Source organism: Tenrec ecaudatus, chromosome 16, assembly GCF_050624435.1.
Source record: "Tenrec ecaudatus isolate mTenEca1 chromosome 16, mTenEca1.hap1, whole genome shotgun sequence".
In the NCBI taxonomy this organism is placed as follows: domain Eukaryota; kingdom Metazoa; phylum Chordata; class Mammalia; order Afrosoricida; family Tenrecidae; genus Tenrec; species Tenrec ecaudatus.
The window spans coordinates 12,704,981-12,719,039 of record NC_134545.1 but is presented as its reverse complement, the minus strand read 5'-3'; the positions used below and the strand labels follow the sequence as shown (position 1 = coordinate 12,719,039).

Sequence of the window (14,059 nt, the reverse complement as noted above, 5' to 3'; positions counted from 1 at the left end):
AAATGCTAACTGCAATAATTTTGATTCTAACACAAAACAACCATATAGGGCAAGGTACAACTGCCCCTTGGGTTTCTAAGACTCTTACCCTTTACAGGTGTGGCAAGCATCAACTGCCTGTTGGAGCTACTAGTGCAGTGGTTCTCAACCTGTGGGTCGCGACCCCTTTGGGAGTCAAAAGACCCTTTCACAGGGGTCACCCAATTCATAACAGTAGCAAAATTACAATGATGACGTAGCAAGGAAAATAATTTTATGGTTTGGAGGGGGTCACCACAACATGAGGAACTATATGACAGGGTGGTGGCATTGGGAAGGTGGAGAAGCACTGTACTAGTGATTTCAAACTGCTGACCTTGTGGTTAGCAGCCCAATGTAAAACCATTACACCACCAGGGTTCCTCAGAGGTATACTATTGGTTTAATTTATTTTGCTTCATTTAACTAAGGATAACCAGAAATCAGACACCTAATAAGTGTTCAGATTATAAGATACACAGTACCATATCCCTAAATATTTTATTTATTGTCTTGAATTTTTTTAATTCAGTGTCAATTCTTTTTAGTAATTAAAAAAAACTGGAAGCTGTCCGTTTTCATAGTTTGGCTTCGTTACCTAATTTTCCTTGGTTAAATCTCCAGTATATTTTTCATCCTTTCTCCTCTCTCCTACCTTCCACCTTTCCTGTACCTTAAACTGTTGGCTTCATTTGATCTTTTCACAGCTTTTATAGAAGCGATAGTTCAGGAAGTCTGTTGTTCTTTAAATAGACTCCAAATTAGCTTTTTCCTCAAACCACTGAGTAAAAAATTTTTGGAGAAAGTTATTCCGAATCACTACGTCTCACCCAAATTTAATTAATAATTACAAAGGGAAAAGACATAGCTGCACTGGACAAACACTGGAAGACACTGTTCTACCTACTTGGTCATCATCACTGCCCTCTGTGTCTCCACACTGGTTCAAACTGATAGGACCTGCTACGACTCATTATTCTTGTCAAAAATGCTTAATTTTTATGTAATCATGAGGAAACAAGTCATGGCCAGAATACTATGCAGTTTTCAGGACAACTGAACTGTTTCATTCCAATAATGCCAACATCATTGAATGACCAAAAAAAAAGGGGGGGGGGGAGTGACAGACACACAACTTTGGGAATGCTCTAAATTAGAGGAGACTGACGAGGCAGGGCATGCATTTCTAGGTAATTTTGAGTCACCGCAACCCCATATGTGCAGAGTAGAACTGCTCCAGAGGGTTTTCAAAGGTGTGACCTTTCAGAACTAGATCATGGGCTTTTCTTCTGAAAGGTCCGCTTGGGCGGATGGGTTCACAAAGTAGCCCGGCATTTAACAGTTCACACCATTCAAGGACTCCTTGGTAAACTAGGAAAGTCAATTTAGTGTGCTATACTAATCTCTAAAACTCAAAAAGAAAACGTGGAGAAGTATTTATTAAAGCCAAAAAAGTAATAGAGTAATAAATAGCATAAGAAATGCCTACATATTAATAATCTTTATATTAAGAGATCAGTGTACTTTTAAAAACAAGGTCATTACATAATGATCAGCATTTCCAAACTTAAATAAATGTTTATCGTAAACTAAACAGAAGTGTAAGTTCACACCTTGATTTAATATAAAACCGCATACTACAGTCCTATGGTCATCGCGTTCATTACTGCTAGCTTAATATCTCTCATTAATTTAATCTCTGTCTCAGTTCCAATTTCCTCCTCCTTGTGTGAGTGTAATCTGTCACATGACCCACCATCCCAGCTTCTAAGTCGTCTCTATTTCATTCAAGTCCTATGCTCCAGACCAGTTTACTTGTCCTAAAATTCAGTTGATGACTCCAAGCCTTTACTCAGGGTACTTTCATTTGTACATAAACATCCAACACTAAAAATCTGCTTTAGACGATGGGGTTTGGACCCTTTATCCTCGTCATTTCATTGTTCTATGTTTTTTCTAATTTTCTAATTACGCTGTATTATTTCTGTAATTCTAAAACATAATTTAAGAAGTGCAATCTTGCCTTAATCTTCTCCCACCAAAAAAGAACTTAAAACATTAATGAATCTTCATATGAAAGCAACTATGTTATTAGGTATGTGGAGACACTTTATATACAACCAGCGATTGACCGGTTAAGTAAACTCAGGGACCCAGAGTAAATTCTTATATCTATCAACTAAGTACTCTACAAAATCCTGGGAGAAAGGTTTCAAGTTGAACAGACAAATGGACCACAAGGTAAACTGCTCAATTAGTCCACTGTGATTTAGTGCCCTCTGGCTGTTGAGGCAGGAGATATCACAGATAAGGCAGGAAGACAGGAGAAAGGAAGGGGAAAAATGGCTGCAAAGAAAAGCTAGAAAGGTGTCAAGTAGAATTTTATACATAACTCCTTAGGCCTATGTAGAAATTTTTAAAACATCAACTAACAGGCATTACAAAGAGCACCTGAAAATCACCAATCAATAGTTAACAAAATATAGAGAAGTTTGGAGAAAATAAAAGCTGGCTTTCGAGATGTAGTCAAAAAAGTTAAAATTCTAACTAAAGAATAAAACTTGCATTAGAAAAATTCCATAGCATACTAGACAGAAACATAGGTAAAAGACAAAAGTTTTTACAAGAAAAAGTAAAATTTCCACTGGTCAATGTATCAGTTTCCAGATATCAGATGCAAAATTGAGGCGACAGTGGGGCAAATCTTCGGAATCACTTTAATTAATCACATAATTACATAGAATTCAGGCAAATGCAAGGTAAACCTTGTTACGCCCCAAACAGCCTGCATGCTTCACATTAACCATTCTTCAAGACACCGCCATGTATGTCACTTCCATCTACAGGAACTGGCTAGTAAGAAAAAATAATTCTGTTCACGGTACTGTGCCTCGCAAATGATTCACAATTCCCTACCATTTCAAAAACGGTAACTCTCAGCCTTGCTGTCTACACCACAGACCCAGCACAACAGGCTAGGGAATTTGAAAGAACTGGGTGTGGGGTGAGGGTGAGGTGAGTCAATTCAACATGTGGGTTTATCTTTTCAACAACTGCTTTAACCTTTAGGGAATTTTTCATTATTCAAAAGCACACGATACTAATAATTTTTTAAGAAAAACACAAAACACTTACCCTGCAGTTCATGATGTATTACACCCACTAGGTTGGGTTCATCTCCCCACCAGAATATCCATAACTCTTTGCAATCTGGCTTGACATCACGACGCCATACACACAGCAAGTTGGCTTGCAGGCAGCGGATGAAACTTAACAGGATTGGGTCATCCTGGGCAGGGGCTGAAATGATGGGTCCACAGTCCCCATGCCCTCCAAAATTGTACCTACGCCATTTGATTCCCGTGAGTTCAGCCTGAAAAAAGGACAAGAAAGTGAAAACATTTTTGATAATTATCTCTAAACACACAATTCTAAAGACAGGCTTTTATACCCAAAGAAGCATATTGGTTACAGCAAACTTTTACATTTAACTTCTCTTAAGATCCCTCTCAATGAAGAATGTTTGATTATCCTCTCTAAATTTTGAAGGGAGGGTGAGGGGTGGTGTGGCAAAATGTTAATTTTTTTCTACATGGCACTTTATATTAAATACAAAAACAAAACAAGTAAATAATTTCATTTATTACTGCACCATTTTATTTACCTAAACCTGTATTTCCTATAATGTCCCATCACAAATCTATTTATCATATTATGATTCATTATTGGAGTTGTAAATTTTACTCAGAAACCAGGTAAAATAGAATAAGCTTGCAGGATTAAAATGAAATCACTTCCTTCAGAGGACTTCCTCAATTTCTTCTCATCCAGAAGATACATTTTAAATCATTTTTATTCAGAGGAGCAGTGAACATGCAGTGACATGATGCCTCATCATGAATGCCAAAAGGCTATTTATGTAGAAGCTACGAATAAAACCAAGGCAGAGTCATCAAGAATTTATTCATATTATTTAACACGTAACAGACAGAAAAACCTTGTTTCTTTAACAATTCCCTAATGCCACTTGGATTTTTGTTTAAGCACATTTTAAAACATGGAAACTTTAACAAAGACGCGTTAGAGGACAGGCACTTTTATCCGTGTTCTATGGTGCACATTTGTGTTTAAATTTCCTTAAACTTGGGGTTAAGGAATGAAACTTCAAAGATGTTGTAACACAAATGAACGCTGAAGTCCTAAGCTAAGTAGCTGTAAAGTATGAGTTCAAAACTGATAGTAAAATATCATTCTAACCCAAACAACCCATGTTTCCCCTTGTATATCCATTCATTCAGTTCTTACTCCTATTATCTCCTTTCTCCCACCAAACCAATCATTTTTGTCAGCCCGCAGTTTGTCAAAAAGCAAGTATCACTGGAGGTGGGTGGGTGGGGTGGATACTATTTCTCAGTAACATAACTAAAAGCAATATAAAGCACTAAAACAAGCAATCACTACAATGAAGGCATTGAAGAAAAAAATTTCACCTTTCCTCAATGTTGAAGAAAATAATGCCTTCCTTCCAAAAATAGCTAAGAAAATAATATCCAAACTAAAGCTGTCTGAAATTGTCACTGATTCTTCCCAATGAGACAGGTAAGCATCTTCAGTGAACAGTCCCAGTAAAAGCTAGCACAGTGTTGGCATAAATTAGACTTTCCCTTTATGCCACTTGGTTTACTGATTATTAAAGCAAATCACCTACAAAACAAATAAGCATAATCATACCAGAAATAATTATTTTCCATAATCCCACCAGAGATAATAACTAGAAATATATTTCATGTTCTATTATGCTTTTGGAGTATATGAATGTTTTAAGTAAGAACTACACACTGTACAGTTTTATTTCTGATTTTTCATTTATGACGTTTTTGTACATTACTAAATATTCTTCAAAACAATTTTAAATGTTTGCATACATAAACGTTTGCATACAAGTCTACCTATTGTTTGAAGAAAACACAAGAACCATCCCACAACAACTGGACAATCTTCCATTTTCCTCATTATGATAACTGCCATAACTGGTAAATACCCATGAGCACTGCTATTTACCCTGATTATTTCCTTAGGAAACACACTTGATAAAGAATTAATATGATGAATGCTATCACATTGCTTTTCAGGTAAATAGTCCACCAATACTAGTAACATTCTCCTAAATTACTTCTTTTTTAAAACACCTGTCAATATATAATAGAATGGTATGTCCTTGTACGAATGTGTGGTCTCCTTAGAGTAATCATCTGAGGCCAGCGTTCCTGGGTTGGAATCTCAGTTCTCTTTAGAAGCTCAATAACCTGTGTCCTTAGTAGCCTCATCTATGAAATGAGGATCATGAAGTTGTGGATTGTGTGCATCAGTGTATGTGAAACACGCAGAGCAGGGCCTGGCTCAGGGCAAAATGAAAAAGATAGCACTGTGAGGAGTAGCACAGTCGTCCTGCCTTTATCTTTGCCTTTTCATATCCTTTGTCTACTTGTCCATCACACAAAGTTGTCTGCAGTGCTTCTTCAAGAGCCATGTGTGCTTTAATCAAGAAAGCTCAACATCAATATTTAAATACACATGAAAGAAAGGAACGAAATGAAAAGGGGTTAAAGTCTGAAAAGCTAACTTTTCTTATCACTGAAGCTAAAGATCGCAGTCTGTGCCTGAGGACCTTGAGGTAAGAGAAAGAGGGAGTAATAGAGGATGGGAAAATACACCAACAACTGAGTCACTAGTACCAAGGTCAAGAATATTTTAAAAGTTAAAGAATAAGACACATCGTAGATTTAAATGTAAACATCTGGTGAAAATCCACATACAGAGATTTACTCCCTTGATCACTTTCACCTGTAACATCCGCACGGTTCAAAGGACAAAATCTTTGGCTTTGACTCAAGTCAATGGTTTCTTTTTTTCAGCACTTCCACTAACTTTCCTATCAGTGTTTCCCTGCCCTCCATAATAGAGGGGGGCCACTGATACCTGCTCTAAGGTCTTTTTATGGAGTTGTTCTTGAAGGGGTTTCACGCTAACACAAGTGACACAAAAGCAAGGCTTCAAATTTAATCACTTCTTAACTAACTCAGCAAAGAGAACTGGGACATATTCAATTATTTTAAAACATTTCATTCCTTTACTTTTAAGCAGGGGTCCTCAAACTTTTTAAACAGGGGGCCAGTTCACTGATCCTCAGACCCATTGGAGGGCCGGAGTATAGTTAAAAAAAAAAAACTATGGACAAATTCCAATGCACACTGCACGTATCTTATTTTGAAGTAAAAACGAAACAGGGCAAAAACACCTGGCAGGCCAGATAAATGTCCTCGGCGGACCGTAATTTGAGGACCCCTGCTTTTAAGTATAAAACAGATATTCAAAGACTTAGTTCTAACTTTTGAATTAGTGTTAGTCAATAGAAAAGATGACTTAGTGATATTAAAATGGTTTGCCCAGGAAAGAAAAACCCTATCACGGAAAGGTATGCAATTAGGTTAAAAAATGTCCTCATTGGCACATTGTGGAATTGTGCCCCATCTGACCCCATCACACCGGGTGAAATGCTAAGGATGTGCAGCAGAGCAGCCAGGGGAGCAAAGCAAAGCAATGAAGTCCCAGGAAATACCAAAAACAGACTTTGGAGCAAGGGTACAGCACCCCATCAGACTCAACCAGAAAACACCCCTAACGCCAACAAACAGACCTGGAACTATTCAGAGGCTTCTCTTTCTTTCTCTTTCTTTCTTTGTCCTTGGTTTTTGTTTGTCTTCCTTTGCTTCTTTGTTTTGTTCTGTCTTGTTTTTGTACTTATTATTGTCTCTGCATGTATATCTAGATAACAGAGGTGGGATAATCAATCTGGAGGTGAAAACAACAGGACTGACAGTTCCAGAGGGACACAGGAAAGGGGGAGGCAGGGGAAAGAAAGGGGGCTATCAACCAACCCAGGGAAAAGGGAAAAACAAGAGATCTAAAATTGGTGGTGAGGAGAGTATAGGATGCCTAGTGGGGCTTGAACAAGGGCAATGGGAGGCTGAAAGGAATTGTTGACACCCGAATGAAGGCCAAACGTGCTAATGGGACAAGAGGAAAATAAAAGTAAATAGAGGAAAGAACTAGGAGGCAAAGGGCATTTACAGAGGTCTAAATACAGGCACGTACATATAACAATAAGGAAATAAATCTACATAGATATATTTATATGTTAAGTATTAAGTAGCAGACGGACATTGCGCCTCTACTCAAGTACCCTCAATGCAAGAACAATTTGTTCTAATAACCTGGCATTCCGTGATGCTCACCTTCCCCACATGATCACTGAAGACAAAATGGGTGCATAAGCAAATGTGGTGAAGAAAGCTGATGGTGCCCAGCTAGCAAAAGATAAAGGTCTTAAAAGCTTGAAGACAAACAAGCGACCATCTAGCTGAGAAGCAACAAAGTCCACATCGAGAAGCACACCAGCCTGGGTGATCATGAGGTGTCGATGGGATCAGGTATCAAGAATCAAAGACCCACAACAAAAAATCAAATCAATGTGAATGAGGGGGAGCACGAAGTAGAGACCCAAAATCCATCTGTAGACAATTGGACATCCTCTTACAGAAGGGTCACAAGGGAGAGACAAGCCAGTCAGGGTGCAGTGTAGCACCAATGAAACATACAACTTTCCTCTAGTTCTTTAATGCTTTTCCCTACCCCACCCCCCACCATCATGATCCCAATTTAACCTCACAAATCCAGCTAGACCAGAGCATGTACAGGGATAGAGATAAGAACTGGAAACACAGGGAATACAGGGCAGATAAATTCCTCAGGACCAATAATGAGAGTATTGATACCAGGAGGGGAAGGGGAAGGGGAAGGGTACGGTGGGGGGGATAGAGGGAGAAATGATAACAATGAACTACATATAACCCTCTCCCAGGGGAATGGACAACAGAACAGTGGTAAAGGGAGACATCAGTCAGTGTAATATAAGACATGAAAAAATAATAATTTATAAGTTATCAAGTGTTCATGAGAGTGGGGGAGGGTGGGTGGGCGAGGGAAGAAAAAAATGAGAAGCTGATACCAAGGGCTCAAGTAGAAGGAAAATGTTTTGAAAATGATGATGACAACACATGTACAAATGTGTATGACACAATGGATGTATATGTGGATTGTGATAAGAGCTGTACGAGCCCCCAATAAAATGATTTTTAATGTCCTCATTAATTATAACCATGTGGATAAAGATCAATTCAAATCCAAGTCCTGATGACCCAATTTCTGACTAATGTATCAATATCACCATGTATCTAATAATTTCAAAATTATGAAGCAAACCTTTAAAATAGTCCTATGGCAAATGCTTTCACCAACTGCAGTGTTTCTCATCATCAAAAAGACAAACTACAGCTTGATGGAACTGCCTTGTGTTTTCAGGTCTCGCAAGTTTTCCACCTTTGACAGGGTGTGGGCACCATTTCCTCCCACTCTCTAATGAAAAACCTTTGCGTTTTCCTCCTCTGACAGATTTCTACCTCACACAAGTTCTGGCTTTGGGAGATTTTACTATTATTGCGAGTTTTGAAAATATAGATTTGAAAACCAAAATTAAAATCTTATGTTCAATAGCCGCCACCATTTATTACTTTTTTTTAAATGTTAAACTATTACTATCAAGTTTATTCTGACTCATGGCAACCCTAGAGTTCTTTGAGACAGTAATTTTTATGGAAGCAGTGTCATCTTTCTCCTGTGGAACAGCTGATGGGTTTGAACTGCTGGCCCTAGTAGCCCAACACCTAACCCACATAGCACCAGCAAGGCAGGCTCTTTAATCATCATCTGTAAAATCAGAAAGGTTAAGTGACTTTCCTAAGCCCTATCAGCTAACAAACAGCAGATCCATTCTAATGTAACCGGACTTAAAGCACACATTCTTTCCACTCTGACATGCTGCTTCACAGGACTTCATGTTATTATAAAATAGTACAAAGAAACTGTCATCAACTCAATTTAGCAGTGTCTAGAGTTCATGGCCATACTTTCTAATTTAGGAAAGTTCATGAATCTCTCTTTAGTCTTCCTGAGGCATTCAGAAAAGTCGCAAAAGGGTACTCACACACTATCCCATGAATTACCATATATACTAGTGTATAAGCCGAATTTTTCAGCACTGGGGTTCAGCTTATACACGGGTCAGTGGTACCCCAGCGAGGTGTAAATCTCACTGTCCTCCACTCCCCCTCAGGTAACGGGACGAGAGCCCGTTATCTCGTGGGCGATTGCCGTTTCTCCATTGATCATTCAAAGCCCTGCTGACACTGCAGGGGTTTGAATGTTTACTCACATCTAACCAATCAGAGCCGTCCTATGACATGCATCTTTGAATACGCCTTTTAAAGACCGTGCGAGAAGGATGTGGCATGAATGACAGCAGTGATGGTGATGATGGCGATCTCAGTGAGGACAGCATCTATGATGACCTCACACCAGCTGAAGCTCTGCACTGGGATACGGATGATGATGAGGAATCCAGTTTGGAAGGATTTTAACTCTACATTTTAGCTTGGTTGCTGATTGAGCTCAGGGAATAGTAAGTACTCTTAAGGTATCATTGTTTTTGTTAAACCTATTTTCCATTTACTGTGCTGGTTTACTAATGTTAAATGACTTGTTCTTTTATTTGTTTTTTATTTAAAATAAATATTTAAATACTGATGTCTCAATTTTTAGTAATTTTATTTTCATTTGTTTTGATTATTGAAACTCACCAATAGTGTCTGCTTTTTCCACCCTAGGCTTAAACTCGAGTCAATCAGTTTTTCTGGTTTCCCAGGTAATAATTAGGTACCTTGGCTTATATTCGAGTATATACAGTAGGTGACTTTTAACTTCCCCTTGATAATTATATGGCTACTTTTACATATTACCACTCTGAGACTGTGCCTACACACACATCTCTTTAAAAGTACACATATGTGTAACAAACCAGGAATGTAACTATTCTAATAGGGAGAGAGGCTAGACAATTCTTCTGAGCTATGGCTGGACTCTGCTGTCAAGGTTCCCTGGAAACTGGACCAGGATAAAGGCACTTCCTAATAGCATAAATGTGATTTAAATAAAACCTGTATCGACTCTACTGTTCATGTACTCATTCACTGCCATTGAGTCAATGATGACTTATAGTGACGCCCTGTGGGTTTTAGAGAATGTAACTTTTTATGGGAATACAAAGTCCAGTCTTTCTCCTGAGGAGCTGCTGGTGGTTTTGAACTGCCGATCATGCAGATCTCAACCCAATGCATAGCCTCTACACAAACAGGGCTCCTCTCTTTACGTACAGCATGTAGAAAATGAGCTGGCAAATTCTCCCAATGGAAATAATTTACTTGCACTGAGCCACTGCAACCAGACCCCTCATGCCCAACAGCATAGACTTACATTAGGAGTCCTAGAGTTAACACTGTAGTACATAATCATGAAACAGAGCAAAACCAGCAGGCTTCATCAGAATGCACCCATGGTGCAGCAGCATGGAGACACAGGTTCTTCAACCTATATGGTATTAGAAAACCCACTCCCCCTCAGGGCACCTCAGCTTCATGATCCCTAAAGTGGAAATGACTAACCTATACCAACAACAACAAAGAAAGACCTGCTGTCTAAGCAATTCCCACTCCCAATGACCCCATAGCACAGAGCAGAACTACCCTCATGGAATTCCAGGGCTGTATGTTGTTGTTACAGAGTCAGACTACCAGAGCTTTATCCCACAGAGCAGCTAGCCGGTTTGAACTGCCAACCTGTCTGTTAGTAAGTAGCCATGCACTTAACCACTGTGCCACCAGTTCTTGATTACTGATCTAAATAGTATCAATTAGTTTCTTGGCCAAGACTAATCATATCCCTTTGACAAACACAATTTACAAATGAAACCAAGTCCTTATTAGATGTCTTAGCATAATCAGCAATAAGAGGAGAGCTGCCAGAGACATTCAGATTTTCAAGAATAGTCGACAAAATTTTCCTCAAAACACAGAAATTAGCTTAGTATTAATCCTGGACAAGACATTAGAAAGGTGTGTGGGGGAAAAAAACAGTTCTGACTGTCTGGAACCAACATACCCGTCTCTAGGAAATCCCTCTAGCAGATGAGGGAAATACAGTAAACAGAGTAAGCACTTCTCAACTCAAGTCCTAGGAACGGGAAAAAGGCCACGTATAATAGAAAGCGTCTGTGAAAACCTAACTAATCAGCTCCAGGTAAAGACAGCAGAGTAAACACACACATCTGCTTTTGCTCTATCTGAAATCCCACTAAAATGTCAGTAAAGAGGTTTCTTTGTTTTGCTTTTTCCTTAAATCATAAAATCACAAGGATAGGTAGAACAGGAGAAGAGATAAAAGCAGCAAAAATTTTAAAGCTAAGAAGCAGATGCTCAGGAGGTAGAGAAACTTACTAAGAAAACAAAATCCTACACTAGCCAGGGAGAAAGCTGAGAAACAACTCAATTTACACAAAAGCTCCTTGGCCTCAGGAGTTAAAGATACAGGTAGCTTTGGAAGTACCCGCAGGGTTGAAAGGGAGGAGATAAAATAAGGAAAATAGTTGGAAGCCTGTTAAAGCAGCACTCAGATCCCCAGATAGGCTCCCCATGCCACAGAGAGGAGTCAGTACCCACCCCCCACCCCCCTTCATCCCAGCAAATAATTGGAAGTGTATTCTCTGGAGACAATAAAACAGAGTATCTGGATTAAAGCAAAAACAAAAAGAACAAGGGGGTGTCGGGACTGGGAAACACAGGGGGAAAAGAGGATAAGGAAGCAGGGTGAAAATGGGGCAAGGGAGAGGTGTCAGGTGAACATGTACAGAAGAAAGGCCAAAACCCATCCCATCTCACTGCCTCTCTCTAAGCCCCAGAGAGCAGTCTGGTAAATTGCAGAGGTAGGAAGGTATGTTTGCTTTGTAGGAGGCATGGAGAAGATGGACTGAATCCTCATCTTCAACAGCAAAAGATGTACAATGAAAAGCCTAAAAGTAACTATAAACTTAGTACTTAGAAACATTTAACTAAAAACAAAAATAATCAAGGGATGATGGTGAAAACATTTGTCTCTGGAGATGAGAAGGGGGAAGAAGGGGTGCTTGAGGAGGTGACAATTTTGTAGAACTACCTGAATCTTTAACCAGTAAGAATATAACTGATAAAAATATAAAAAATTAAATTTTAAATAAAGTAATCTGACACAGAAGGAAATGTATTCAGTGAAACTTAAAATTTCTACTAAAATTCATGCATACTTACTATTTTAGAGGGGTTACACCTAGACTAATTCTGAAATTTCGGGACTAAGAATCCCATGAATTAAACTTCAAAAGTAAAAAAGATTGCTTACTGTGGACTAAAAAAAATGTGTTGTTGCTGTCTGTTCTTTTCCCCATTTTCAGACTATTAAAACTGCAGCTGGGCAGAGTACATGTCCCCTCACATCCGGTTCTGCTCAAACTCTCTCTGCCCTAGCCAAGCTGCTAGCCAGGGAGGGGGGTTACTGACAAGAGAACACTGGATCTCCCTTTCGGTTAGAGCAAGATAAATACAATGTGCGCTCTCTCCGTGATTAGAAGTTATAAACAAAAATGCTTCCTAACATGTAGATTCTTATTAAGTCATAATTTGTTATCACAATATTAATTTTTTTCCAAAAGTTACCGTAAAAAGGGAAGTATGCTGGTTTAGCGACATATAAGTGAAAAGGTCTTGAGGGTTTCATTTGAAAATACCCAAAAACCCAAACCCACTGTCATGACATCAACTTCCACTCATAGCAACCCATTAGAGGGTTTCCATCTAACTCTTCACCAGAGCCTCATTTTTCTCCTGTGGAGCAGCTGATGAGTTTGAACTACTGACCTTGCAATCTGCAGTCCAACGCCTACCCAACCAGAGCCACCAGGGCTCCCTTTGCTTGACAATAGTGTAACACAATTTTAAAATGTGAAGAAGCAACCAGTAAGGTTATTGTCATCCTGATCTACATTATGAAAATACAGAACCTAGATTCAACACAACAGGTCTTTCTTATCAAGCCACTAGTCAATATTGCTTTAATGCCCTGGTTCTAAATCTCTTTCAAAGAGATCTAAAGCGGAACAAATTCACAGATAAAGGTCCACGCTGGTGAAGAAGCCTCAGGTTCAATTCTTTCAAACGAATGAATGTGGCAACAGAAAAATATTAAATATCAAAGCTTTATGACAAAAATATATAGCAAACAAAAATCTGAAGAAATTTTTAAGTCTTCAATGATGACTGATATATGAAAACGGATTGTACTTGCTCAGGACATTCCCAAGTGGTAACAACAGACTCTAATGGAAAAACTCATGATCAAAACAGTAACAATACTGACAGCTCCCTCAAAGAAACAGGACGCAATCACAGCCATAAGACATTGAAGAGAAACTGATCAATACTACAAGAAGATATTACAGAATGACTTCAAACATGGTTTATGAAGTTCCCCCTAAGTCTGAGTTTCACGGATTCCTTCCAATACTAAGATTATAAATAACTCTAACACCATTTTTATCTCAGTAAGCAATCCATGTGTTTTTATAAGTTTTATTAATAATAAATAATAAACTTGAGCACAAGGAACATGCGACCAGATAAAAACCTGCATCTACCCAAAAGGATAATGAACATAAAAATCCGTTAACATGTAAATAAATGTAAATATAAAATGCTTCTTTGTTCATTTTCTGTTTCTTTAAAAGCTAATTATTTAAACAATAAAGAGTCACAATGTATTGTGGGTAACAGATCAGATATAGATGAAAATCATATGGTAGCAATAAAACAAATAGGAGAAAACAGAAGATATAGTTGTAAGGTTTTCACATTATAAATCAAAGGGTTTACATCATTTGAACACAGATTGAGGTAAATTAAAGATGTATAATATAAACCCTTCACTCCCTAAGGAACCCTGGTGGTATAGTGAGTGAGGTTAAGAACTGGGCTGCTAATCAAAAGGGAAGCAGTTCAAACCC

The 14,059-nt window shown here is 38.5% G+C and overlaps 1 protein-coding gene across 2 annotated transcripts in view; it reads right to left on the bottom strand.

Annotated features, from left to right (window-relative positions):
* MED13L (mediator complex subunit 13L) overlaps nucleotides 1–14,059 on the bottom strand; it is a 257,652-nt gene that overhangs the window by 224,673 nt on the left and 18,920 nt on the right. For both annotated transcript variants that reach the window (XM_075534610.1, XM_075534609.1), the window contains exon 2: nucleotides 3,154–3,391. In XM_075534610.1, the coding sequence (XP_075390725.1) occupies nucleotides 3,154–3,391 (238 nt within the window). The remainder of the gene's footprint in view (nucleotides 1–3,153; nucleotides 3,392–14,059) is intronic.